Source organism: Parasteatoda tepidariorum, chromosome 1, assembly GCF_982258835.1.
Source record: "Parasteatoda tepidariorum strain Cologne lab strain chromosome 1, Ptep-v5.0, whole genome shotgun sequence".
NCBI lineage: Eukaryota > Metazoa > Arthropoda > Arachnida > Araneae > Theridiidae > Parasteatoda > Parasteatoda tepidariorum.
In genome coordinates this window covers 11,757,984-11,785,972 of record NC_141755.1, presented here as the reverse complement: position 1 = coordinate 11,785,972, position 27,989 = coordinate 11,757,984, and the positions used below count along the sequence as shown (strand labels likewise).

General features: G+C 30.4%; 2 protein-coding genes across 2 annotated transcripts in view; one reads left to right on the top strand and one right to left on the bottom strand.

The window, feature by feature from the left end:
• LOC107457231 (phospholipid hydroperoxide glutathione peroxidase-like) overlaps positions 1 to 2,705 on the bottom strand; it is a 32,152-nt gene extending 29,447 nt beyond the window's left edge. The window contains exon 1 of the mRNA XM_087159280.1: positions 2,645 to 2,705. Within this exon, the coding sequence (XP_087015406.1) occupies positions 2,645 to 2,684 (40 nt within the window). The 5' untranslated portion in view covers positions 2,685 to 2,705. The remainder of the gene's footprint in view (positions 1 to 2,644) is intronic.
• Positions 619 to 27,989, top strand: LOC107457230 (uncharacterized). The gene is made up of 6 exons (XM_071180192.2): positions 619 to 815; positions 4,456 to 4,526; positions 9,065 to 9,183; positions 13,571 to 13,694; positions 16,455 to 16,577; positions 26,721 to 27,989. Exons 1-6 carry the CDS (start codon positions 695 to 697, stop codon positions 27,744 to 27,746), a joined length of 1,584 nt encoding a protein of 527 aa, XP_071036293.2. The 5' UTR covers positions 619 to 694; the 3' UTR covers positions 27,747 to 27,989.

Here is a 27,989-nt window from a genome sequence, read left to right as displayed (position 1 = left end):
TTAAATTCTATGAACAAAATAAGTCCGTATTTTCAGAAGTTTAATGTTAGAGAATTTCAATATAATTTAAGTTGCACAACGGGATCATTTTAAAACATCCCTCTTCATTCCGAGAAAATTTCAAAAATATTTTTTAAGCAAATATGAGTTCTTGGAAAATATTTAGTTAAATGTTACAACATTGTTTTTATTAAAGAATGGTACTTGTGTGTTTTATTTACCCCTTTTCAGTATAAAGAATTTTGAGTGCTTTTTCAAATGTTTCATTTCCCTTGCTCCTATTAAAAGTAAAAGCAATATCCATACAACACTTTAGGTAAAAAGTTCTTTTTTCTGGGAAAGTTTTAAATTTATACTCAGCAGCTTTGTATGAAGGTTATGAAAAGTGGTCTTTGACACAAAAGTAAAAAAATTCACTAGTTTCATGCATTTGTAATAAAATTTAGCGAGGCCCAATTTAAACAATTAAGTTGCTGATCCAGTTCACCATTGACTATCCCGCGCTGATCTAGATCAGTAATTTATGAATTTTAAATTGAAAGCTAGCTAAAGCATCTGATAAGCAAGAAGAAAAAACAACTTTGTTTATTAGATTTAAAATTTATTGATCCACTCAATATTATTAGCTCATCGTCTCAAATATTCTGAAAAGCTATTTAATTTTTAATGTACTCAATATTTAAAAAAATATAAAATGTTTCAAATTTATGAAGCCTCCAGAACAAAAGGATTTGGGAGAACCAGCACAAATTTATATCTTCAGTATAAGTGGGATTGCATGAACTATGAAAATCACAGATATAATGTTAAAACAGGTACTCTTAATAATTTTTTGTACCTTGTTAGTTAAAATTCAAGAAAAGTTAGACCGAATCAAAATAAGTCAGAATACCTAATTTCAAAGAATATACTAATTTTAATGCTCTAATGATTCTGATATTTTATATATGAGCTTTTTGAAGTATCGTATATAAAGCATTATCTGACAGTTGCCGTCGACGAAAAATTGAGACACCAATTTAAGAAAACCAGCACAAATTAATATCTTCAGTATAAGTAGGATTGCCTGAACTATGACAATCACCGATATAATGTTGAAACAGGTACTAGTTTTAATTTCTTTTGGTACCTTATTATTTAAAATTAACGTAAAGTGAGACAGAATCCATTTAAGCACGAATACTTAATTTCAAAGAGTATACCAGTCTTAACACTCTAATGATTTTGATATTTTATATATGAGTTTTTTGAAGTATCGTGTGAAAGAAAACTATCTGGTAGTAGCCATGGCGATAAACTGAAACATCAATTTAAAGAATAAGAAAAGAGGGAAAGAGTAATACAGTGTGCTCTACAGTTGAAAAATGTGGTTCTATTAGCAAGTTTTAAGTTTCTTGTACAGGGTTTCTGAAAAGTATGAAAATGGTGCATTATCTCAAAAAATACTAGGATCTAAAACTAAACATATCTGAATGAAATATTTCCCGATAATATCTTTTCAATGATACAAATACAACCTGTCAACCTCAAAATCCAGTGTAAGTTTTCGTATACATGTGTGATAAGGCTAAATTGCGTATGAGTGTATACCAGGCAGTGACAATTAATCTTAAAAAAAAACAACATCAGAGAAGTGTATACCGGGTGTGGTAATTAACTTTAAAAAATCATCTGTGTAAGCATACTCACTCGGTAAAAGTATAACGGTCAATGCCACCTTACCTAAACTATCGCCAACAGCCCCTTTAACGAAAGAGAACCAGAACCTCTATTTTTTGCAAATTTGGACTATTTAAGACGGAGGCATTTGAAAATATCAAACTTAGAACAAAAACTTAAAAATAGACGAGTTTAATATTTTGGAAAACTACTCAATCTTCCACTTTCTGTTGTGGGATAAGTAGTAAATATTTATTTTTAATATATGCATATATCTTTTAAATGTTATGTCATTGAGAAAATTTTAAAACCCAAATTTTATCAATGAAAAATCAGTTCAATGAATTTACTTATAAAGAATCCAAATCTAAAGCGGAAATGGGGTTCCTATTTAAGATTTTAAAGTTGCACTTTTTTCCTCATTCATTGGAGGGAACCAAAAAAATAAATAAATAAAAAAGACAATTTGATTAAACAAAATCGGAAAGGCAGATACATATAAAATTTCAAATGAGTTTAAAACACGATAAATTTATAACCCAAACTCGTTTTCAGGTAAATGTATAACAAAATTCAGTAAAGAATATTATTAAAAGTAAGGTATTATTAAAGAAAACGTATAAAGTCTTTATTCAATTTTTAATAACCTCCAATTTCTTCATTAAGTTTTCTTGAGAATTACAGATCATTCTACATAAAATATTTTGCTTTTGCCAAATATTTATCTGTCAAAAAATTTGATTTCATGACAAAAATCAAAAATAATATTAATGGGGTTTAAGTGTTGGAAACTTTAGTGGTTGGTTAAATGGTGTAGCACATGCGTGCTTTAATTTAAAGTTAAGAGTCACTCGCTATATTTCTAAATTGAATGAGTAAAAAGGAATTGAATTATTCATCTAGCAAATTACAGAAAATAAGGAAGAAAAAAACTTAAAAGTCGAGAAAGTTTAATGTATAATGAAATAGATAATTAAAGGCTTACATAGTAAAAATAAGACATTCCAGATTAGAAGACGCATCATCTCTTTAGGCGAGTCAGTTGGAAAGTGAGAATAAGCGGATTTCTAACCGGTTTACCCGACAGTGTTTTCATCATTTCAGTTTTTTTGGAGGAAAATCCAAAGAATATATAAGTGACATTACACATTATATATTCTTTGGAAAATCAGTGGTTGCCGAGGCAGGCCACAAATGGGTACCCCACTTTAACTGGATGTATGTGTCGTTAACCCACCCAACAATATATTGACAAGGTGTTCTATATTTACTGCCTTTAATGAATATTTTTAAAATTCTTGTTCTGAATTCTGAAAGTGAAGTAAACATTACACATACATTACGAGCAGAAGAATTAATATTCAATCGAGAAAAGAGCAATATAGTTATTAAAATTTGACAAATGCATGCTAATGGTAGCAGATATCCCCCATCATGACATTGAAGGGGGGGGGGGAGGACTGAGAATATGCAGACTATTTTCCATCTGAGATTAAAAAAGAAAAAAAGACTCTTATATTTGATTATTATTATTATTATTTTATCTCTGATTTAAAAAACAAGCCTAAAATAATACTGAGAGGAGGAACAGAAAATTCATTTGAGAAAATTCATTTACTCAATCGCTATTTATTTCAACCCTTTAACAAAATTTTTTTGCCAATCTGCAGAAGCAACGAGAAGCATATAAGCAAAAGAAAAGTGGTGACTTTCAAAAATTCCAAATAATCTTTTTCAATTATTAAGAATTTTTAAGAATGAGGAATTTAAGAGATCCAAAAAATTTTAAACATAAATTCTTAATTTTTGAAAGTTGCTTGTTTATTGACTGTGCAGTCATTTATTTCATTTTTTTTTGAATTTCAGTTATTCTCTTAATTTAAAAGTGTACATTTTTTGAAATCTAAAATGGCAAATATAAATTTTTAACAATACTTTTTTGTACATAATTTTTAACCTAACTTATATGTGCTAATTTGATGTGCAATTGTTACATTAAGCTTAACTTTTACTTTAATAGTCTTTGTCTGACTGTATTAGGTTAAATTTGAATCAATGCAGATCCACACAGTTAATTCTGTTACAGGCTAAATGGATTCTGAGAATGGAGGAATTTAAAACATCAAAATAAGCTCGACTGTTGGATTGAAAGTCGCAGATAATCATATATTTTTTAAACTCAATTACCTTAAGCGATCGAATAGGCTTTTATGTTTTAAGCGCCTGTATCCTCTATTGTGAATTGTCAGATTTTAATTAATGTTTTGTTCTTTCTTTGCTTAAATATTGATTTCCGACTTCTAGTGTGTGTATAATATTAAACTCGATCTCTAGTGAGCGCATGATCTATTGTGTGTGTAATATTGCGTTCTAAGAATGTCTATTAAAAATGGTAATTGCGAATCACTTTGCATTCGAATATTAAAAAAAATATATATATATAGAGAGAGAGTATATACTGTTATATTTTTTTTCGTTAATTACATGCGATTACATTAATATCTCTCTGAAGCATAAAACAAGATTTTAAGTATTATTCAAAGTTAAAAAGGACACGTTTAATTTTTGTCTCTCTAGAATTTTAGAATATTCTTGAAACGATAATTGAAAAAACTCTTTATAACTTTGTTATTTTATAATTATGTCTATAATAGAAGTTAAACTTTCTGGTTTTGTACTCCTTGTACATTTTATCAATAATATTTCGATAATTATTTCAAATTGGTGTAATGTAATCTTCTTGAGTATTTTTGTTGATAGTTTCATTATTACAGATTATTATTATTTTTTTTATAGCTAAAAGCAGAATCGACGATAAAGCACCACGCACACATCCACATCTGTATTACAAACCAAAGAAACTCCAGGCCAGTTATATTTTTATTCCAAAATTCATAATATATTGAAAACAAAAAAAAAATTTTTTTTCAGTGGCACGACAGCACATGAAGGGCCAGGCCAAGACCTACTGAGCCAAATCCAGTTTTTTTTATCTTGGATTCTTGGGTCACGATGCAGATGTTCCGGCTTGGGTGATCAGTTTAACGTAGAACGATTCTTTAATATAGAGAGATAAATACTTTTCCGCGTTTCTCTACTCTATTTCACCAATACGATTACATAATTTTTCGATTTCCATCATAGATCCATAAATTAAACTTTTGAAGCATGTTTAGTCTTGTTTAAGCACTCTCTCAAAAAATTTAACTTTTTTTTAATTAATAAAATTTTTCTTTTTTTCACATGTAAACTTTTCCTGATAATTTAATATAATTAAAATTAAAATTATTGTTATTAAAAAATATATAATTTCATTGCATTTTACAAAATATTTGTAGCATGTTATTATGCTCGAAATTACTACTTTAAATTCTTTGTTTTTGATTAACATAAAAAAACTATCTTAAAATATTTTATAACTTCCAGAACTTTCATTGATAAATTCTTGTAAACAAATATAACTTCCATCGCGTGTGTGTTTCGTAAGGATGTCCCAATCAAAGAAAAATGAAGTTTGTTTTTATGACGTGTTTACATTTTTTTACTGATAACCTGTTAAAAAAAATGATTGTTTGACTTTCGTAACTCAGAAGAACGATAATAACACAATGTCGTCACGAAGTTCTTCGTGATTTGCTCGAAAAGTAGATAACTAATTTAAAGCAAAGACAAATAAAATAAAGCTGATTGTTTGTTTTTTTTACTTGGAAGATTCATATTTTGTTTCATATAAAAGGTTGAAATAAGCTGAGAAATACTCTTAATACATTCTGAAAAATAATTTAAGTCTTAAACTCGCACTTCATATTTTACAAGGTATAAAATTCCAGTTATTAATTATTGGATTACTGATTTTTAAGGCATTTAATAGTAGAATTGAACGCAATCATTCATTTTTTTCAAAACTTAATTTTTTATCTTTTCTATGCTTCCAAAAAGTCTATAATATTGACTTTTATGCAAAATTGATTTTATAATTATTGTAAATTGTAAAATTTTGATTAGTTACAATGAACTGATTTTAAATATAATAAATGATCTAGGTATAATGTATTATAAAATCTCGCGTTTTCTTCCGTTTGAGATGCGTTTATATGTATGGTTTATTAAATTAATTAATACTAACTAATAACACGTTGTTTAGAATGTACCCTGTCAGCTATTAAAAAGTTAATTAGCGCTCATGCTGATCAATTATATTTACGGTGAAACATTAAGAAGACTTAACTGTATAATTAGTTAGGAAGAATGAAGGTATTGTATTATAATATCATATTAATGTTAATACACTATGTAATATTTCTGTAAAAATACAGAGAGAAAAACAAAAAAATATCAGTTAGTTACTATAGTTACGAACTGATATTCTTGTTACGCTAACTCCTGATCAAACACATATTAACAAATTTCTCGTTAATAGAATAACTGAAAATACTGGATACATTTCCAAAAAGGGACTTAATCTCAAATATTTCAAAGATAGTTACTTGATCAGAATTCTTGATCAAACACACATTAACAAATTTCTCGTTAATAGAATAACTGAAAATACTGGATACATTTCCAAAAAGGGACTTAATCTCAAATATTTCAAAGATAGTTACTTGATCAGAATTCTTGATCAAACACGCATTAACAAATTTCTCGTTAATAGAATAACTGAAAATACTGGATGCATTTCCAAAAAGGGACTTAATCTCAAATATTTCAAAGATAGTTACTTGATCAGAATTCTTGATCAAACACACATTAACAAATTTCTCGTTAATTGAATAACTGAAAATACTGGATGCATTTCCAAAAAGGGACTTCAAAAAAGGGAATCTCAAATATTTCAAAGATAGTTACTTGATCAGAATTCTTGATCAAACACATATTAACAAATTTCTCGCTAATAGAATAACGGAAAATACTGGATGCATTTCCAAAAAGGGACTTAATCTCAAATATTTCAAAGATAGTTACTTGATCAGAATTCTTGATCAAACACACATTAACTAATTTCTCGTTAATAGAATAACTGAAAATACTGGATACATTTCCAAAAAGGGACTTAATCTCAAATATTTCAAAGATAGTTACTTGATCAGAATTCTTGATCAAACACACATTAACAAATTTCTCGTTAATTGAATAACTGAAAATACTGGATGCATTTCCAAAAAGGGACTTCAAAAAAGGGAATCTCAAATATTTCAAAGATAGTTACTTGATCAGAATTCTTGATCAAACACATATTAACAAATTTCTCGCTAATAGAATAACGGAAAATACTGGATGCATTTCCAAAAAGGGACTTAATCTCAAATATTTCAAAGATAGTTACTTGATCAGAATTCTTGATCAAACACATATTAACAAATTTCTCGCTAATAGAATAACTGAAAATACTGGATACATTTCCAAAAAGGGACTTAATCTCAAATATTTCAAAGATAGTTACTTGATCAGAATTCTTGATCAAACACACGTTAACTAATTTCTCGTTAATAGAATAACTGAAAATACTGGATACATTTCCAAAAAGGGACTTAATCTCAAATATTTCAAAGATAGTTACTTGATCAGAATTCTTGATCAAACACACATTAACAAATTTCTCGTTAATAGAATAACTGAAAATACTGGATGCATTTCCAAAAACGGACTTAATCTCAAATATTTCAAAGATAGTTACTTGATCAGAATTCTAGATCAAACACATATTAACAAATTTCTCGTTAGTAGAATAACGGAAAATACTGGATGCATTTCCAAAAGGGACTTAATCTCAAATATTTCAGAGATAGTTACTATTCAGTTTTTAAGTAAGTTGTCGCTCGCTCATTGCGGTGGTCAGAGTCTTCGTTTCATAAAACTTCGGCCGGGGTTCAATTTCTCATGCTAAAAGTTGGATGTATGATTAAATTTTATTTTTTCCGTTAACGGGCTCGGTTTCTACACGTGTGCAATGTCCCTCCCGGCATCGAAGCTAGTCTAAAGGACCTGCCTATAGGGGCCAAGGAACGATTGAAATTTGCATTGTCATCTGGCACAGTGTTCCGGTTGAAGTCGGAACTTTGATTGGCACTATACTCAGGTTCTAGCAAAATTTAGTCGTGTATTGTCATCAGACTCCAGTAGAATTGAAAGGGGAATGGGAAATTCGGTTGATGATAAATACTCAATACCATTTGATTCTGTTTGTAGTAGTTAAGAAAAGGACTGATAGTTGCATAATGACTACGTAGAATGACTCAGTTCAAGATCTCTAATAACTATAGTAAAAAATGGTCGAAATTTCGACTGGTGATTAATTTATTACATAAGCTCTTAATTAATTTATGTTGCTTTTCTAACCAAATGATAATAAATTTTCGAAATTATTTAACTATTTACAATATGTAGTGCAGCAAATTTGCCCTTACCACTCAGTGGCTCAATAAGTATACCAGTGTGTGTGTGGTGCAACTGTGAGCTGAATGTGTATAAAATGTGTCTAAAAAGGAATAAAAAACGCAAATACAGTTGGACCTCTATTTAACGAAGTCGCTAAATCCCGAAAAAAAGTTCGTTATATAGCAAATTTATTAAATAGAAAATCACCATTTGAAATACTTACTCAACACAAAACAGGTATTAAATTCATAAATACTGGAAATAATTAAAATTGCAATTGATACACCTTTATCTTGTTAATTATTATCTATTATTTATTTTAGAAATCGTAACCATAAAAGAAATCTGCAAAGAAAGTAAGAATGGAACAGAATATTATTCAATGTTAAACTGTCATTCTACATATATTTTTCACTGAATAAAAAAGCTGAATTTTTATATATTGAAATTATTGCTGCATTTATTATAAAAGTAATTTTAAACATACATTATCACATGCGTTCTTAATTTTAATTGCTATTGGTTAAGTCCGTTAATTTTGTCTGAGTTTTTCGTTTGAAAAAGTTCCACATACTTATAAACATTCCCCCATAAAATGCGTTAAAAAGTTTATAATTTTCTCAAATATTTTGGGAAATGGGGAAAGTTGATCTCAAAAAAGAAAAAAAAAAGAAATTAGTTAAAGGAAAAGTTTACGAAGTTATGTTACGATAAGTTACTTTACGAAGAAATTTCCACAATATTCTTGGTTCCACAAAAAAATTCGCAAAATAGAGAAATTCGTAAAACGGAAGTACGTTAAATAGAAGTCCGACTGTACTCGATTTTTTTTTTTTTTTTTTTTTTTTTTGCGAAAGTCAAAATTTTGATAAATGAAATAAAATGAACTTGACAGAAAATTAGCTGAAATAAGATAAATGATTAAAAAAAATGATAAGTGTATGCCGAAAGTTTGGTAAAAGGCACTTTCATAAATCTAAGACGATAGTTTTTCCGCTAGTAATTCATTTATTGATTTCCTTTTTAGCTAGAACAAGAGCGTTTTTGTGCCATTCAAAGAGACAACAAACACTTGATGGATCGATTGGCGACAATTCAGAGAAAAGGAGGTTGGATTGATCATAAAAACTTTCACGAAATTAAAAGGTTAAAACCATTGATACATATTCTCTTTGCTATAAAAAATATTTTCATTACGAAGTGCTTTCGGAAAATAAGTTCCAGTGCGTTGTTTGGCTGCTTCAGTTTTACCTTTAGTGCTCTGAGCACGTGCAGTAGCCACCTTGATCATCCTATACACTCTTGTTATTATCTTGATTCATGTTCAAATAATTTAGCGCTTTTAAAATAATTATAATGAAATGATATTCATGTAAACACATTTTGATGCGCAATCACTTACTCTTTAAAAATAGAACATTTGAAATTGCGACTTAAAAGCATTAAATGTAATAATTATTTTAAAATAAAATTTTTCTTTTGGTAGTGGTATTTTATTTACGCCGCGCTTAAGCTGTACGATCCATTTTTAATTGCACACTCAATCTTTCTGTTAGAAGCTTGATGGATTAGGATAGAAATTATAGTGACGGAGAGCTGCAGCTCATATAAGAGAGCTAAATTAATCTCTTTTAGATAAAATTCTATTAATTTAGATAAAAATTCTATAAAGTTTAATTTAAAAAAAGAAAAAGGTTTTTACATTTTTCATCGGAGTGTTCTTTTTCTTCACTTATTAAAAAATGAATTATTCAAAATTATTGGCCATTTTAATGTTTTCTATAGGAATCACAACTCAAAGGAAAAGTTTTAAATTTTGGATAATAATTTTCAGTTATTGTTCATTGAAAGCTATCATACTTGCAAGATATGTATTCTGTAGCTTAAAAGATTCCGAATACCTGCGAAATAATTTTGTTGTCATTCAGATCTTTGCAGAAATCTTAGTTACAATATTGTGGTTGTATATTCTTATGCAACGTTTGAATATTCACAAATTACTATTATTTCTTTGTGATAAAAGCTCTCATAAGAAAAGATGCTCTTTTTTTATGTGCTGTTTCTTTTTATTTCTCTGTCCAAACATTACTATACTTATAAGCAAACTGAATCATTCTCTTTTACCACGTACCAGTAATTGTTGGCATTTTAATTTAAACGATGCCAAAGCATTATACGTAACATATCTTTTAGATTTAATAATGCGCGTTTGGAACAACGGTACATATTTTGCCATTTTACTTCTGTACTGGGCATTTTGCTTTTTGATAATAACAAATTTCAAAATCTCAAAAGGAAAAATAGAATGGGATCAGCTAAAACATCTTTTGAGTTCAGTTGAAAGAGTGGAAAATATTATGTCATACCCTATATTTTGTTGCTTATTGAAAATGACAATACGTATATTTTGGTTGCTTACTATATTTTATGGTAATAATAGTATTTCTGCTGAATTAATAGTTGTTTGCGTTCAAGAAACAGTGTGGTTTTTGATAATTGTATACATGGCCGATTATGTACAGAAATGCTGCTTAAATCAGATAGATGATTTTTTCTTAGAATCAGTTGGACCCATGTTAAAAAAAGACTATTGTTGGTATCGGAAATCGAAACAGTGTAGCACACTGACAGCCTGGAAAATGTTTGCAATTAATCGCCGTTTACTCTTATCAACCATAACAGCAATGATAACATACGGTATTATCATTAAGCAGTTCAGGGAAGAAAACGAAGGAATTTTTCTTCCCGGTGCTTCGATTAATAATACTTTATAAGATGCTTTTTTTTGACACTTAAGCTCATAGAACTATTTATACAGTGACGCTTACGTACTTAAGGACATGTCTTTATGAAAAGTAAAATCCAAAATTTATTGTTCACGCATAAGTTTATTGAATTGATAATTATGTATTGGAGCAAATAACTTATTTTTAATATATTTTCACAATGAAAATCACTTATCTAACTGTTATACTTGAATTGTGTAACATTTTAGAAAAAATATGCATTCCGCATACTTAAGGACAACAAAATAAATATTTCTTAATCGTTAATAAAATTAATTACAATGTAAAAAATGTAACAAAAAAATAAAGATTTGGAGCTAGTATTTAGTCGGTAAGCCTTTTGCGGCAATTACTGCTTCACATTTACGAGGCATCGAATCTACTAATTTTTGACATCGCTCAGGAGGTATAGCTGCCCAGACTTCTTGGACACATTTCCCTAAATCACCTAAATTTTTTGGTTTTTGCTGTTTCACATATTTATCCACATCTATCCACAGCATCTCGATCGGGTTGAGAACTGGCGGTTGGGAAGGCCACTGCAAAACCTCAATTTTCTTGCTTGACAAGAAGGCCTTCGCAGTTTTGCTCGTGTGCTTTGGATCATTATCGGCTTGCATGTTTGGTTTTCTTAAACGAAGTTTCCTGTAATAAGGCAGAAAAAAAATCTTGATAATGTCCACATACACATGCTGATTCATGATGCTTTCGATTTTATGAATTGGACCACATCGTGAACCCCACACCATCACCGAGCCGCCTCCACCTTTTACAGTTGATTTTGTACACCGTACATTAAATTCTTCACCGACTCGACGCCTCACATAACTTTTGCCACCTGAGCCCATTCTGTTTAACTTCGATTCGTCTGTAAATATAACTCGATTCCTGTCAGCCGATGTCCAGTTTCGGTGTCTTTTTTCAAAAGCTAATCGAGCTGCTATATTCTTCTTTGACATCAACGGTTTTTTCCTACATACGCGACCCATAAGCCGAAACTCATTTAAACGCCGTTTGATGGTATTATTGCTTACGTGCTTGCCTGTTAATTCAGGGAATTCTTTTCTTATGTCATGGGCGGTTTTGTGACGATCAGCTTCAGAAATTCGATGAATAATTCGATCTTCTCGTTCGGTAGTTTTGCAAGGACGTGGTTTTCGGGAAGCTTTTCCATACTTTGGTCACTTGAATAGATTTCAATGCTTGTAAAACTGCTGTTTTTGATCATTTTAACCGCCTACCGATTTTTCTAATGCTTAAACCTTCTTTTCTCAGAGTATCTATTCGACATCTCTGTTCATTGCTAACATTTTTTCCTTTACTCATAATAATGTTGAAATTTGTACTAAAAAAAGAAAAAAATATTAATATAATGTTTTAAAGTATCAAACAAAGATAATGTAGTAAATTACACTTACATTGATCGATAAATTGATTGTAGTCATTCAATAACTCATGATTAGACAAACTGTCCTTAAGTATATGAAACTTAACAAAATACTATATTTTTTTTAAATAAACTTTTATGAAACACTTGTGATCACGAATGAATTATTTGAGGATTGAAGTTCAACTAAGGTAGAATTCGTCATTGTAGATATCTTGATCAAAGCATAATATTCATCCAATATAATGACGCATTTATTTTGAAAGCACAGTCCTCAAGTACGTGTACATAAGAATTTAATTTTGCGTGCTTAGCAATCAGTAAAAATAAATGAAGATGTAGTGCCGGGAGATTTATCTGAAGAGGAAGATGCAAAAAGAGTAAAACTTATTTTCAAATGAAGAGTTAGAAATTGTTTTAGTTACTGCAAAGAAAAGTGTTAAATGTAATTATCGCTTGCTTCCCTATGAGATAACCCGGGTTCGATCCCAACCGTGGCTGGTCGATACGAAATCCGCTCCCAGTATACACCAATCACAGTGCTTGACGTAAAAACATCCTTTGTGATAGACGGATCATGGGTTAGAGTCCCATTGCCGTCAAGCGGAGGTTTTCGTGATTTTCCTCACCAAGTAACGGAAATGCTGTTTAGTTCTATCGAAAAGTCCTTCACGAAAACAACATATCTCCCAATACTTGATTCAGGAGTTTCCTTGTCTTCTGGATTGGGTTCAAAATTTCAAAGCTTGATTTTCCAACGACGGTTATAAAATAAAATATAAATATTGGTATTCTTAGTTATTATCGAACGCCATTTAGTGACTTTACCATACTGAAGCTCCAGTTGCAAAACTTTTAACTTTGAGATTCCGTTTTGAATGATTGGCCACAGCTAGAAACTTGAGAGCAAACACAAGCAATAAAATTTTTTAGCGTGAAAGTTTCGTTGTCATTTATTTTACTTTGGTTTGCTTGAAAACAAAAAAATCATTTAAATAAATTACTTGTATTAAATTCATTAATAGGAAGCATTCAATAGCATTCGACGAACTGCAGACATTGAAAAGAAAATATTTGACAAAGTTATCTCAATTGCCAATCAAAAAGCATCTGTCAATCATTAAGAATGTTTCAATTTTAAATAAGCTGCTTTTGATAGGCATGACTATGTAGTTATTAAAATAGCTACGCAATTATTAAATTGGCTACGAAGTAATTATTTTAACGTTACAATTTCTACACTTAAGCATATCTAAGCTATTTCTACACTTAAGCATATTCATAACTTAAGCATGATCTTTGTCCGATGTTCATTTAGTTTGATTCAGTTATTTTGTTAAGATGTATTTCTTTTCCACAGCATGAATACCTGGAAACGACAACAAGAAATGATTGAACTTGCATACAATAATCAGGCTATGTTAATGAGATTACTCGATTGCCATTCGCATTACAACCACCATAAACTGGAGGATGAATACTTGGTAAAAGTTTATGCAAATTAAATTTTCATAGTAACAGAACAAAGCAGTAAAAGCAAATTATTTTTTTTCATGAAATATCTGATCTCTTCATTAACTGCTCAATGAGTCGTGGTGGCTCAGGGGATAGAGCGTTCGCCTTCCATTGAGGTGAATCGGGTTCGAATCCCAACGAAGACTGGTCCATTCGAATTCCCGCCCCTTCTTGCATTGACCACAGTGATGTTGTAAACTATCGTCAGTGGTTGACGGATGATGGGTTAGAGTCCCCGGGTCGTCAGACTAGCCTTGGAAGGTTTTCGTGTATTTCTTCTCCATGTAGCGAAAATGTAGGTTAGTTTTCTCAAAAAGTCCTCCAAGAAAGCAAATTTCTCTCAATACTTGATCCAAAAATTCAATAGTCTTCTGGATTGGGTTCAAAATAACAAGGCTACGGAGTTGAATATTGGTAGTCTTAAGCCCAAAATGGGGTCGTCTGTTCAACGACGGTTATAAAATAAAATAAAATTAGATGCTCAATCATATAAGATTCTTTTAAATGTATTGAAATTAGTATTTGCTTAATAAAGCCAATTGTTTTTATGTTCATGTATTTAGATTACTTTTTATTACCTGTCTAGGTATTGTTTATATATTTAATACTATATACGAAGGCAAGTGGTTGCCCAAACTCTAGGATTCCATGGAATTATCATAAGGGTTCCGAAAGTTTTAGAACCAGATTTGCTTTTTAAAACCAGTAATTAAATGTACATCTAATCAATAATCCATTATTAATTTAATATTTCAGTTATTTTTATAAAATTATTCGATTGAAGTGTTTATGAAGAAAGTAATTGCAAAACGTTGCTTTTACTAATAACATTAATGGGCATGATTTATGAAAAAGATATAAATTTATGAAAAAATTCCTTTAGTATTTCGCAAATAATTAAAATAATCAAACTCAACAATGAAGAAGTATTTTTCCTCCGGTAATCCTTCTCAACGTTTTCTTTTCTTTTCTTATCATTTTTATTTAAATATGAACCATATTTCAGCTCATTACTTTTTCAGTTTATGCATGAACTCGTAAAACCAAATTAAGAATTAGACTATATGTCGCTTCAGACCTGTGAATTCAACTGTCTGCTATAAAACCAAATTAAGAGCTAGACTGTATGTCGCTTCAGACCTGTGAATTCAACTGTCTGTTATAAAGCCAAATTAGAGAACTAGACTGTATGTCGCTTCAGTCCTGTGAATTCAACTGTCTGTTATAAAACCAAATTTTAAGACTAGTAATGATAAACCAATGTGATGAAAAAATTTCATTCCTCATTCATCTCCTAAATATTTTAAAAAAAATTAATAAAATTTAAATCAGTGCATATTTTCAAAATAATTGATGGTCTTTCGTTAATTAATGTTCTCACAATTGTATTTTATAGCTGTCATTGAACAGACGACCCTATTTAGGGTTTACGACTACTAATGTTCTACTACATAGCTTTGTAATTTTTAACCCAATCCAGATGACAAGAGAACTGCTGGATCAAGTATTCGGGGAAATTTGCCTTCGTGGAGGACTTTTCGATGGAATTAACCCGCATTTGAGTTAAGATCACAAGAAGGATCTAAATTCTACTCCGATATGGCTAATCTGGTGGTTTGTTAAAAATTTTTTTCATAGGATTAGCATTACGTATTGATGCAATTGAGGATACTTTTATTTTTGAATATTTAAACGAAACCATCCTGTGATTTCGACTACCTTGCAGCTTTATTTAATCATGTATTAGTTTCAATGAATTACGTACTGTTCCTACACGCAACTTAAACCTCAACGTGCTTTTTTGCTGTTATAACAATGCTGAGTTCAACAGTTAGTAATTATTATAAATATAAATAATGATTAACTTTTAATAGATCATATGATATTTCAATAGACTTTGAAATCAGATCTATTATAGATTATTTATTGGTTGTAAAACTACTTACAATAAGTATTGGTAAAATAATTATCGGGTTAATGAAACTTGTTCTATAAATAAATTACATAATTAAGTAGTTTATTGAAATAGATATATTATAGAATATTTATTGGTTGTAAAATTGCATACAGTGAATATAAGCAAAATAATCATAGGGTTAGTAAAACATATTGTGTTAATGAATTGCATAATTTTTAAATAGTTTACGGAATCAGATTTATTATAGAATACTTATTGGTTGTAAAACTGCTTACAATAAATGTATGCAAAATGATCATTGAATTTAGGAATCATATTGTGTTAATGAATTGTAAGATTTTTAAGTAGTTTATGGAATCAAATATATTATGGTTTATTGGCTGTAAAACTGCTTACTATTAATGTATGCAAAGTGATCCTTGTTTTTGGGAATCATATTGTGTTAATGAATTACACGATGTTTAAGTAGTTTGTAGAACCAGATATATAATGCAATATTTATTGGCTTTATAATTGTTTATAAAAAATATGTGTAAAATGATCATTGAGTTAGTGAATAATCTTATGTTAATGAATTACATGATTAATTAGTTCATGGAATCAGCTATAAAATATTTACTGGCTGTAAAAATACTTACAATAAATCTGTGCAAAATGATCTTTGTGTTGGTGAATCATATTATGTGAATGAATTATGTTAATAAAATCAGTTTTATCCTGTACTGTTTTTTACTTGTCTGTCTGTTGTAATTAACCAGTACTTGCAGTAAATCTGAGTAAAATAATGATTGCTCACTTTTTTTTTCTCCAGTTATCGAGGAAGCATAAAGCGAATATACAGAAGTATACAAAAGATTGGAGAAAAGTCTTGTACCAGATGAAATGCCTCAGAAAACGTATAAGAGAGAAAGTTATAAGTGCACGCATGGGAAAGGTAAGTATTTAATACTAATGACCGTGGTGATGTGAAGTTGCGACATAACAGAATGCAAAAAAAAAAATTAAAAAAAAAAAAAAAATAATGGTAAATAAAACAGTTAGACATAATCCTCTGCCACTCCTTGTATTTGGCTATGAGGCTTTGGAGCTAATATTGCAAAACAAGTTGTTCAGCATTAGCTCTTAGATTTCACGCGATTTCCCTATGGTAGTGGATTGTTTCATTGCACTGTTTACGGTTGGGTATCGAAATAAAAAGTTATATATATAAAAATAACAACTGAACTTAGAAGAAATATGGCCGAATTAATAAAATTACGTATAGTGTCCGAATAACCCATATAACAATCTGAAGGAGAAACAGGGATAAAAACAAGTATTTACCTGGAGTTATCTTCTAGTAGATCTAGATGAATAAATCACTGAAAAAAGATAGTCACTTTAGAAAACCCAAAAAGTTCTTTTCATTAGGCGGATCCATATTGAAAGACAGGCAAATAGTATCCAATGGTGGAGTAGTGGGTGAATGGCAGGGTATTCAGGGAAAAGGAAATTCCAGATGAAATCCATAAGACTGTAGGTTGGCGAAAGATCATTTTATCCCATCATTTAGTGGGAACTGAGCAGCTACTGGAATCAGAGGTCTTTCAGCAATAACAACGGTTGGAGCATACCCCAGAATTTAGGAATTTTCTCGGCTTTCCATCACAAAATAAAATTTTTAAAAATCGAAGGTAACGTTCATGTTTCTTTTGAAGATTTTTTTTGGCGATCTAAGTTCAAATTTTAATTAACCCTCTTGGTGGCGCTTACTTAAAATAGTTTTTCTCTTAGAAGGTCGAGCATATTTAACAGAGTTGTCCGTGAAACGGCAAGGGTCAGACAAAAGGAATGCCTCCCCCCTTTTTTTCCGTTCGCAGTTAAGGGAATTATTTACGCTCTATGTGGTCAGCTTTTGGATGGGAGGGTCAGCCAAGGGAATGACAGTTTGATGGATGGAACTCGTTTTGTAGATCACTTTTCAACTATCTTTTTTTAATCCTCCTGCAATTCAGTGTTTGTTTCCAGAATGTTTTAATCTTTTTACAATTTATATTTAAAAGACATGACTGTATGGCCCTCGCCTTTCTCGTTGATGAAGATAGTTAGACAAATTTTATTCCAGTTTAAAATTCGCCATGTTCATGGGCTGTTGCCATGTCTGATGTGTATTTTATGTAATTTATGTTTGTACAGTTCTCTGGATTTTTTTTATTTTTATTTTAATAAACATTTACCCGTATGCCCTAAATAAGGGCGGGTCGGAGTAAATTCTTCCATTCCAGTTTAAAATTAAAATAAAAAATTAATAATAAAAAAATATAATATGAATCTTGAAATAAAAAAAATAAACATTGAAAACAATATTATGTAGTTTAAGTTTCTTTCTTTTTTATTATTAAACTTATATTGATTTAGAGCTTATCATCACTATGCATATCGTTTATAATTACTTTTAAGATCCTTTAATTTTCTATAATATTTAATTTTGCAGACTGGCAATCTTTTTCTTTTATTTAATCTAAACCATGATCATTATCTTCATTTTACGTTATGTATTTCTGAATAACATTATGGAATATTTAAATTAGTTTGAAAATAGTAATGCGTATCCTTTAAATCGATATATTTCTTGGGTCAATGCTAATATTAACCTATGAAAATTTTAAAAATTACTCGTAAATTTTTTTAATGCAAGCAAACTGTGTGTTGCATGGTTATTAGCATGGTTTGCTATTATTCATTTTCTTTTTCTGCTCAGAATTTCTTGTTTTTCTGAATTTTTTAGAATTTAACAGATTTAAATCTATTAAAATTTTCAGACATTCAAAATTAAATTTAAAAAAATGTATAAGTAAAGTACAGAAAATATAAGTGAAAATTCTTATTTAAAGCCCAAATAAACGTTGGTGTTGCTAAAAACGAGCACATCCCCTAATCACTCTAAAAAATTATTCATTGTATAACTCAATAAAAAATTTAGTTTTTAACTTTAACATAAGAAGATAACCAAAGAACATTCATTTCTTTACAGTTCTCCGATTTTTTTCTTCAGTTTTTAGATTGATTTTAAGGTGGATACCTAGAGAGCAATTACTATTTAAAGTAGGCTTGATTTTAAATAGTTTGTTTCGAACCGATGGAATTTGAAACATTTTGGCAAAATCTTTTTTTGTCTATGATATCTATGAATATTCAATAGTATTCATCACATTATGCATGCCGTAGACATTAGGTATGAACTATAAGATAACGATTAAGAGAATAGCTTGAAACAAGTTTAAAATGAAAAACGTAGCGGTTAATTGCAAAATTTTTATAGAATTTCCTCTTGTGGTTATTTTTGTTTAAAATCTCTACTTTTTCGGTGTAAAGAAGAATAAAGGAAAAATATAAACTTAAATTTACTATTGATTTCAAAATTTTTTCTCAGTATTACTTTTATTGGAATTTTGAATTGTATACACTTTTTATTTTATAACAAATCAATAATTGAACAAAAAAAGAAGAAAAAAATTTTTTTTAGTAATAAATAAAACGGACCTATAATAAACAAACGTAAATTTAAAAAATCACAAAGATCATAATCTACATTTATGAACTTATATCCTTGAAATGGTTCCATTTTTTGTGATTCCTTCATATTTATTTATATATCCAGTCTCTATCCATATCAGTAAACGTCATTGAAAGAAATCACAGATTGATCCAAACTGTGACTAAAAGATTTTTTTTTTTCAATTTCTTGCATAATCATATATCCTTTGCATACGCCAATTTAAAGATATGTAACCCTACTAAACAGAATTTGAACCTAATTTTTCAGTTATAGTATAATAATATGACCAGGTTTAGAATTTCAATCAGGAAAACTAAATATTTCAATCAAACTTCATATTTCGTGATTTAATTTAAACATTGGCTTCTCTAATGAAAATCATATACTTTAGTTTTTAAAAAAATCACTTTTTAATAAGAAAGTATTCTCAGAATAAAACAATTTTCTGCTCATAATGTTAAAAAAAAAAAAAAAAAAAACTATTAATTAAGACTCCTATATTTATGTTTAAATTCTGTGTATTTTTGTATAAAATTTTCAATTTCCTTTTTTTATATACTATTCACATTTTTTGGAAGCTCACTAGAGTAAGAGCATAATCGTAGTAATCTTCTAACAACTTGCACGCATTTTCTTTCACAAAATATTTTTCAAATCTGATTAATTGAAATATATTCAGCAATAACGAAATTCAAACTAGTATTAAAAGTCTAAAGTTAAGATTATCAAAAAATTTCTTATTAGCTCTTGAGAAATTTTTAAAAATAGAAATGATTTTAAAGTGGTAACTAATTTGATACGAAATAACGCATTAAAGAAAATCTTTTGTTCAAACTACTATTCATAAATTGCTGATAAGAGCTTTATAAAAACGGGTTTAAAATCCTTCGATTCTAAAATCAAATTTTTTTTTCATTAAATAGAACGATTTTATGATGACTGATTGATTCAATATAATTATATACTCAGTAAACATGAACTGTATTGATTCTGATATCCCTATTAAAATTTAAAGTTTATAAGTTAGTAAAGTAATTACGTATTCTGAAATAAGAATAGAAATCAGATTGGGAAGCTGTGGACAAATTATATAGAGTTTGGTTAGGAATCAGTGATCTAGAAAAAGGAAAAAACAAACATTATTTAAGAAATCACGACTTCATGAAAATCCAACACCAATAAGAGATAATTGTTTAAAAGTTTTTGCAACATAAAATATTTGCAGTTGACAATCTTTTTACCAATTAAATATAGAGTGAAAAAATTCAATGTCACAAAACTATTTTAGACTTTGAGAATGGTCTATATTCAGCTCTTGGGAGCCTTGAAAGAGAGTATATACTCCCTTTATTTACACTACTTCAAAGTTTTATATTAAATCTACTTTTACTAGATGATATGACCAATTTAGTTATTTTATTAGTGAACTTATTAGTGAAAAAAAAGAGGTAGCATATTTCATTTTGCGCTTTCTTTAAAAGCAATAATACATTCTAACTGAAGGAAGCTGAAGATATCCTGGGGTCAACACTGTGTACTAAGTGTTAGTTTTCAAAGAATGAAAGCAAATGTTGCAACAAATTTCTTGAATAATCACTTTCTAAGATTACAATAGGTATAGTCAATGCATGGGGGAAGATTGGCGTTTTGAAAGAGTGATATTTCCTTCTCTGCAAGGGGTCATTTCCTGTATCGCAGCCCAGTAGTTGCTAATTGAATGGAATTCCAAGCTTTGCACATTTCTGGAAAGAAGATAAATCACTAACTGAATCCTTGACACTCTGTTTTTAAACCTAGTCTTTAAATTTTTCTCTTTTCTATCTGTCGTCTTACAGGAAAGCATTTCTGGAGAAAAATTATTGCATCATAGATTGCAATGAGAAACGTATTTATATATGTAATTTGAAAAAGGAGGGATAGCACAAAACTTAACTAACAGTAAACAAATTAAAACCAAACATTTAATTTATTGTCTAAAATTATAAAGTTGTGCATAAAAATAAAATACCTTCACAGTAAAATAAAATTTGAAAATAAAATGTCCTTTAAAAATCAGCTTTATATGTAATAGAAAAGCAATAAGAAATAAATCTTATCAGTTGAATCTGCTAATATACCTTTTTGAATAATACACTATTAGATTTATTGTTAAGGCTCATCTTGAAGAATTCGTGTTTAAAATTGCAACCATTGTCAGAATATATATATATATATATATATATATATATATATATATATATATATATATATATATATATATATATATATATATATATATATATATATATATATATATATATATATATATATATATATAGATATATAATTTTAAAAGTTATCCATACTTTATCTCGCAGATAATTTTATTGTGACACCTTCAACGATGTTTTCTAGAATTTTAACCACAACCAAAATTGCAGGACCATCATATTTGATATTTTTGAAACAAATGTTTTGTTGTCAAATTTTTCCAACAGTTAATTCATAAGTAAAAAAATTAAACATTTTTTAAACTGTTCGAAATGCTATCTTAGCATGTATTCATTTCGCTAAATTATCTAGTAAAAATAATTTTCTGTAATTTCTCTAATATTAATTTTTGAAAAATTCTTTTTTACACCTTCCTAAATAAATATTAGATTGTTTGGCCTTTTTTTTTTGTCAAGTAAAAGTAAAGAACTGTGTAATACAAAAAACTTAACTTTGCGTTGCCTTTCCTTTGATTATTATCCTTAATATGTATTGATTATAATTAAATCAGAAATTTGAAACAAATACATAAGAATAGTATTATTAAAAAATTTTGATAGAAAAAAAAAAACTTTTAAAAAATAAAAATTATTTTATACTCTTTCTTTTACCTAGTCTTGTTTTTTGTAGTAAAATGAAGTTAGTTTTGGATACATTTTTAAACAATATTAGCTTATTAAATAATAGATAACTTTCTGAGGAAGAAGAAAACTACTAAGTAATTTCTTGTTAAATAATAAGAATCCGAATCCGAATAACTATGCTAATTTGCAATTCGCTAAATTCATTTATTATGAAGCAATAAAACAAGTATCTTATTTAGTTTTAAGAATTTTACTCTCATTATTAATAAATTACTTGATAGTATCACTTGATATTAAAATTGTCACAGGAAGTAATCAGAGTTTAGCTGGGAAAAATTGCTTCAAAGTATTATTATATGGTTTTTATATAAACTAATATTATTTAAACTAATATAATTTTATCTAAACTTTAATTAAAATTAAATTTAAAAAGATATTTAATCTCGTTGGTTTCTTTGCGGTTATAAGATTTTTCATTTTGCAAAAAAATTTTTGAATGTGCAAGTTATTTTTTAAAATTTCAATAACTGTCTTTCGTATTCTGTTAAATTTTTTTTTAAATTTTATTTCTATATAAATTTCAGATGCGATAATTCAAAGAAAATGCTTAAAACATGAAGAAAAAAAACATAATTTTATTTATTCACTCTTTATTTATTTATTTATTGTTATTATTATTTTCTTTTTGTTCATTTCCTTTTTTGCTAGAAAATTTTTAAAATAATGTGAAAGAAATAAAATAAGTCAAAATCTAAACTAAGTTAAAATCTCTTCCTATTAAGTTCAAAAATTAAAATTCAATTAATGAATATTATCAAAATATCGAATTTACAGTCCTTATAATGAAACTGCAGAACATTATTAATAGAGATATTTTAAAATTTATTCAAAATAAACAAATAATTAATAATAAAAAAGTTAAAAGTAATTTGCGATAATATATCCCCCCACACACTTTTCTAATTTTACCAAGATAAACTTCAATTTAAAAAAAAATAATAATAATAAAAATTAAGCGGCTATGTAAGAACGAAATGTTTGATTTGATATTAGCAAAAGAAAAAAAGTTAAAATAAATAAATAAAATAAAATAAAACATTAAATTAATTTTTCTCCTTCACCAAAAACGTTTGCTATCAGTACAATTTAACTACTAATGAACTGCAAAATAAACTCACAACTCCTCTGTTATAGTGATTTATGATGACAGCTATCCCCACCTCTCAATTAGTACCCAGTCGGCGGTCGTAGGGGAAGGAAAATAAACACCAGCCAAAAACTCGGGCACGCCGCTAGAGAGGCAGATAGGTAACCCGAGTTATTCCGGGCTTGCCGCTTTGCGTGTAGAAATGATTCCCGAGTTATTACGGGTCCGCCGCCAGGAGGGATAAGTGTAAATTTTTCTTTCACATTAAAAAGAGCTGCATGATCAAGCATAAACAACTTCGTAGACCACGTCATAGCATGGCAGCACATGAGTTGGTTATAGAGAACAAAAAAATAAAGATGGCGCAAGGAAGCCATTCTTCCAAGAAAAGTTCTCCACCTCAGGGAGGTGGGAGCAAAAAATATCAAAACTCCGTTAAGCGGAGTGCTGCAAATTGTTTGACCATCAAAATATCGAATCCGTCGATCGCTGGAACGCTGGAAATGTATTTAATCTCGGCATTTGGCTCGAAGCGCCACTAACCGATCCATCGAAACTGTGTTAGTCGAAATGTGGGATGTCGAAAATAGTTCAAAGTTGTGGGATGTTTAGAGAATCCAGTCCTTATAGAAGTGAGTCTTGGTTGGAATATCAGGAACATCACTGAGAGGGGGAAAACCCCTTTAGTAGAGTTTGTAGTAGGCAAAGCACCTCTTGGTCTTTCATGAGCTCTTGTAATTCTTTCATGAGTGAAACAAGGCGATGTGCTGATGTTGCAGGAGTGTGAGCTTTGGTGTGGATTTTCTTTCTACTGGGGCGGGCCTCGCACCCAGAGAAGTTTGAAGTGTGATCCTTTCCGCAATTGCAGCAAGTAGCTGGTGTGTCTCTGCTTTTAGTACACTGATACGAAAAATGCCCTTGAGCACATTTCATACATCGTGGTTTTTCTGTGCACGTACGCTGAGAGTGACCGAATCCTTGGCATCGGAAGCACTGTTGTGGCCGCCGGCCACCGTGGAAAAGCTCTACGCTAACCGGGAACTGCTTGATTTTCTCCGTGTAGTAAACCTTCTCGTGATTGGCTAGCTTAGGCAGGATAACTAGAAATAGTGGGAGGGGCCTATAGGCCCCGCCCACCCTCTTCTGGAACTGTACTATCTTGTAAATTTCCAAATTCAATTTTCCTAATTCTAGGGAAATTTCTGCAGGGTTAAAGTCCTTTGGAAGGCCACGTATGAGAACTTTGAGATACTTGGATTGTACTTTCACATCAGTATTAGTGGGCTCCGTCTCTTTAGTGGGGTTCTCTTCCGTAGCATCCATGGGGGTTGAGGTGGGGGTATCCGGCTGAGGAAGAGATTCAGAAGTAGAAGGGCAGCTATCAGTCTTTTCTTTATTCTCATCATTCACTTGTTTCTTCTTCTTTTTTCTCTTCTTAGCAGGTGGTTCGTTGGTGCTTTGGATCTGAGGTTCTGTATCAGAGGCCGAGGCCTCTTTACAAGGTTCTGAGTTCAGGTCTGGTTCTGTGACTGTGGTTGTTTCCAGTACAACTGTAGTTTGAGTTGAGGGTTCGGGAGTGGGAGCCGTGGCTTCACTTAACTTTAGTTCCTCCTCCTTCTGTTTCTTTCTTCGAAGATTGAACATGAGGTTGTGGGCAACTTCAGATCTTGAAACGAAGTATTTCCAGTAGGGCCCTGTGTGATCCAGTTTTTTGAGGAAAACATGATAATATTCATCCACCTTATACAGATCTTCTAAAGGAAACCTTGAGTAGAAGTCTTCAATTTCAGGCTTGGTTGCGTCTTTAGGTGGCAAATATTGCGGGGGAATCCCGCAGTTCGATAGTAGGTCCTCTAAGGATGATTGGTCTACATAGGTCGGAATTTGTGAGCGGCCGGAAGGGTAAACCTTTCCGCCGCGAGCTGTTCTGTGATACGGCATTAGTCGCTAAGAAAGAACACGTCCTCACTCGTCAAAGACTTGAGTCGGAATCCTCCGTCGATCGCCTTTCACGCTCTCCCTTTTATCCCCTTACTTAAAGTTAAAGTTAAATTGCTTATTTTTAACAAGTTGAGATGTAACCACAATTATTTTTCGAGCGCTACGGTTAAGAAACACATCTCCGATCTAGTAAGGCACGCTGACATCAAAGATACCGACAAACAGGTGTCTTTCTAAGAAAAAGGGTAGGAAATTCAGGAATGTAAAACGTAACGTCAGGGGGAGAAAGTCCCCATTGCACTACAGATTAAGGGGCGAGAGGAATTATATCAGGGAATAAGGATTTGTAACAGGAATTAACGAAATTATGCCGAAATTAAATTAAACTGGTGACTTGATGTCACATTCATGCATTTTGAAGCAGGGGGAGAAAAGCGAGGGTCTGCAATTTACCAAAAACTGATATAACAAATAGAACTTATTTTCGATAGCAGAATTTGAAAATCAAAAATAATTACTTTCATAATTACAAAAGCCTCTCGAGACTTCAAGTTTATCACACTATGTAGTTTTTATATTATTTTATGCATCAATTCGTTTTTTTTGTCGTTGGAACGTGTTTTTTTTCTTCAATTTTTAAAGTTACTCTCAATTTCATAGGATTCAGATTAGATTAAAAGGAAATGTCAGCGTATGGAATTCCGGGCAATGGCTCTTTACCTTGAAAATCCTCCTAAGGAGGATACTTTATTAAATAAATAATCCCCAGAAACTGAAATTGTTAGATATTACTTTATTAAAAAAACTTAAATTCGTTTCAAAAATGTATAAATTGGAAATATCAGTGGACATGTTTCAAAAGCTCAAAAATAGACGCCAATTTTCAATACTTGCTAGACGTGAATACGAAGAAACAGAATGATTTGAACTATCAAACATGAAGTTGGCAACGAAAAATGGAATGTAAAACTGAAGAAACCTCAATAGCAGAGAGAGAATAGAAATAAAGATGAAAAAACAGAACGAGAAAAACCACTGCGGCTGAGAAGGGAAATCAGGGTAAGATGCATTTTCATTCGCCATGGTGAGGGGGTAAGGAACTAAATAGTTAACAAGGGAATCAGGATTCATAGGAATGAAACAAGATTTCATGGTACGAGATGAGCTGATGTGACTGGGGTGAAAAAAAATTTAGAATTTTTGCAATTGAATTTATGAACAAGAAATCCAATGGTGATGGTTTCGCGTATTCATGATAACTGATGTATCTATCGTGTTCCTTAAGTCTAAATTTTTCAGAGCATGTAGTTTGTTCCGTGTAGCCAAGCCCGCACGGACAAGGAATGTGGTAAATGCCCCAGCGATTATCAACACTATTAGAATTTTTAAGAGAGTTAAATTTAATTTTCTTAACGGGCCTAAAAATGACTTTAAAACTAAAAACGGGAGATGATATTTGCCATTTTATAACAAACGGGAGAAGAAAAAAAAACAGTAAAGTTACAAGTTCTCTGTAAAGAAGAGGGTCTTTTGGGTCTAGAGAGTTTAGCAAACGCTGAATCAACTATAGAAGAGTTAAGCTAATTTGTAACAAAAATTGATTTTTTTTCTCTTCAGCCTCAGAAGGTCAAAACAGACAAAGAGGAATTAAAAGAAATTGAAAAAGAAGCGATTGAAATGGAAAAAGCTGAAAAAGAAGCCAAACGAATAAAGGAGTTGAAAGAATTGGAAAGCAAGGAAAAGTCAGAAAGACTGAAAGCCATACAAGAGCGAAAGCGGGCAGTGGAAGAGTGGAAGAAAGCATCGGCAGAATGGAGAAAGGCGAGAGAGGAGAGATTGAGACTTGCCGAAGAAAAAAAAGCCGACGAGAAACGAAAACTAGCCGAAGTCAAAGAGCGCGAAAGAGAGAGACAAAAGAAAAAGCGAGAAAAAATAAAGAAGGAGTTGGAGGAATGGAGAGAATGGAAAGCTGAAAATGAAAGGATTAAAAAGGAAAAGGAAGAAATAGAGAGGGAAGAGACGAAAAGGATAGCTGCCGAAGTTCGAAGAAAGGCCAAAGAACGAGAAATGGAAGTCGCTAAAGACGCAGGAAGTTCGTACGAAGATTCATTTGAGAGTGATTCAAGTTTCAGCGAGTCTGAAATTTCTGATGAAAGTGAGAAAGACGTGCTTTCAAGAGCACCTTCCAAAACTGTGGTCTTCTTTGAGGATGGGCAAGAAGTTGATGTCATTGAAACTGAGATTGTGGAAGATTTCAGAGCTGATGAGACTGAATTGAGAGCTGAAAGGGAGAAAGCGAAAAAGGAGTTGAAACTGAAGGTTGATGTAGCACAATCAGAGGATGATTTCGGAGTTGATAACACCAAGCTGGTTAAAACAAAATTCGTATTTAAGAGCAAAGATACGGTGTATGAAGACACTGTCTCCGATAGAGAAGTAGATCTAAAAACAGAGACAGACGATACGAAATTGGATGAAACTTCAGATAAAGTTGGACGTGAACAAACTAAGGATAAAAGGTATGAATATGAAGAAAAAGTTCCTCCGATTAAAACAGTAGAAGATGTTGATTCTGCACTGGATATTTTATTGGAAGCACAGGAAAGTGCTGGTGAAGATGCGGAATCTGAAAATGAAAAATAGTGAATAGAAAACTAAATTGTCTGACAATGGTTTTAAGGGCACACTAATAGATATTAATGCCACGAAAGACTAAAGCAAAGAATTTTTATGAATAGTTAGAAGATAAATTACAATATTTGGAACTTTTATAATATAAAAATAAAGAATACGTCAATCAGGCTTTCAAACTTATGCTTAAAGCGCAATTTACGATGAAAAACATGAAAATGTATAGTTAGACTGCTTTCTAATAAAGTTTTATTT

Bases quoted from the DNA above. Each gene is read 5' to 3' on its own strand.
- LOC107457230 (XM_071180192.2), top strand. From the start codon at position 695: ATGTTTCAAATTTATGAAGCCTCCAGAACAAAAGGATTTGGGAGAACC. The intron at 4,527-9,064 runs GCCAGTTATATT...TTTCCTTTTTAG, and splicing joins ACAAACCAAAGAAACTCCAG to CTAGAACAAGAGCGTTTTTG. The intron at 13,695-16,454 runs GTAAAAGTTTAT...TTTTTTCTCCAG, and splicing joins AACTGGAGGATGAATACTTG to TTATCGAGGAAGCATAAAGC.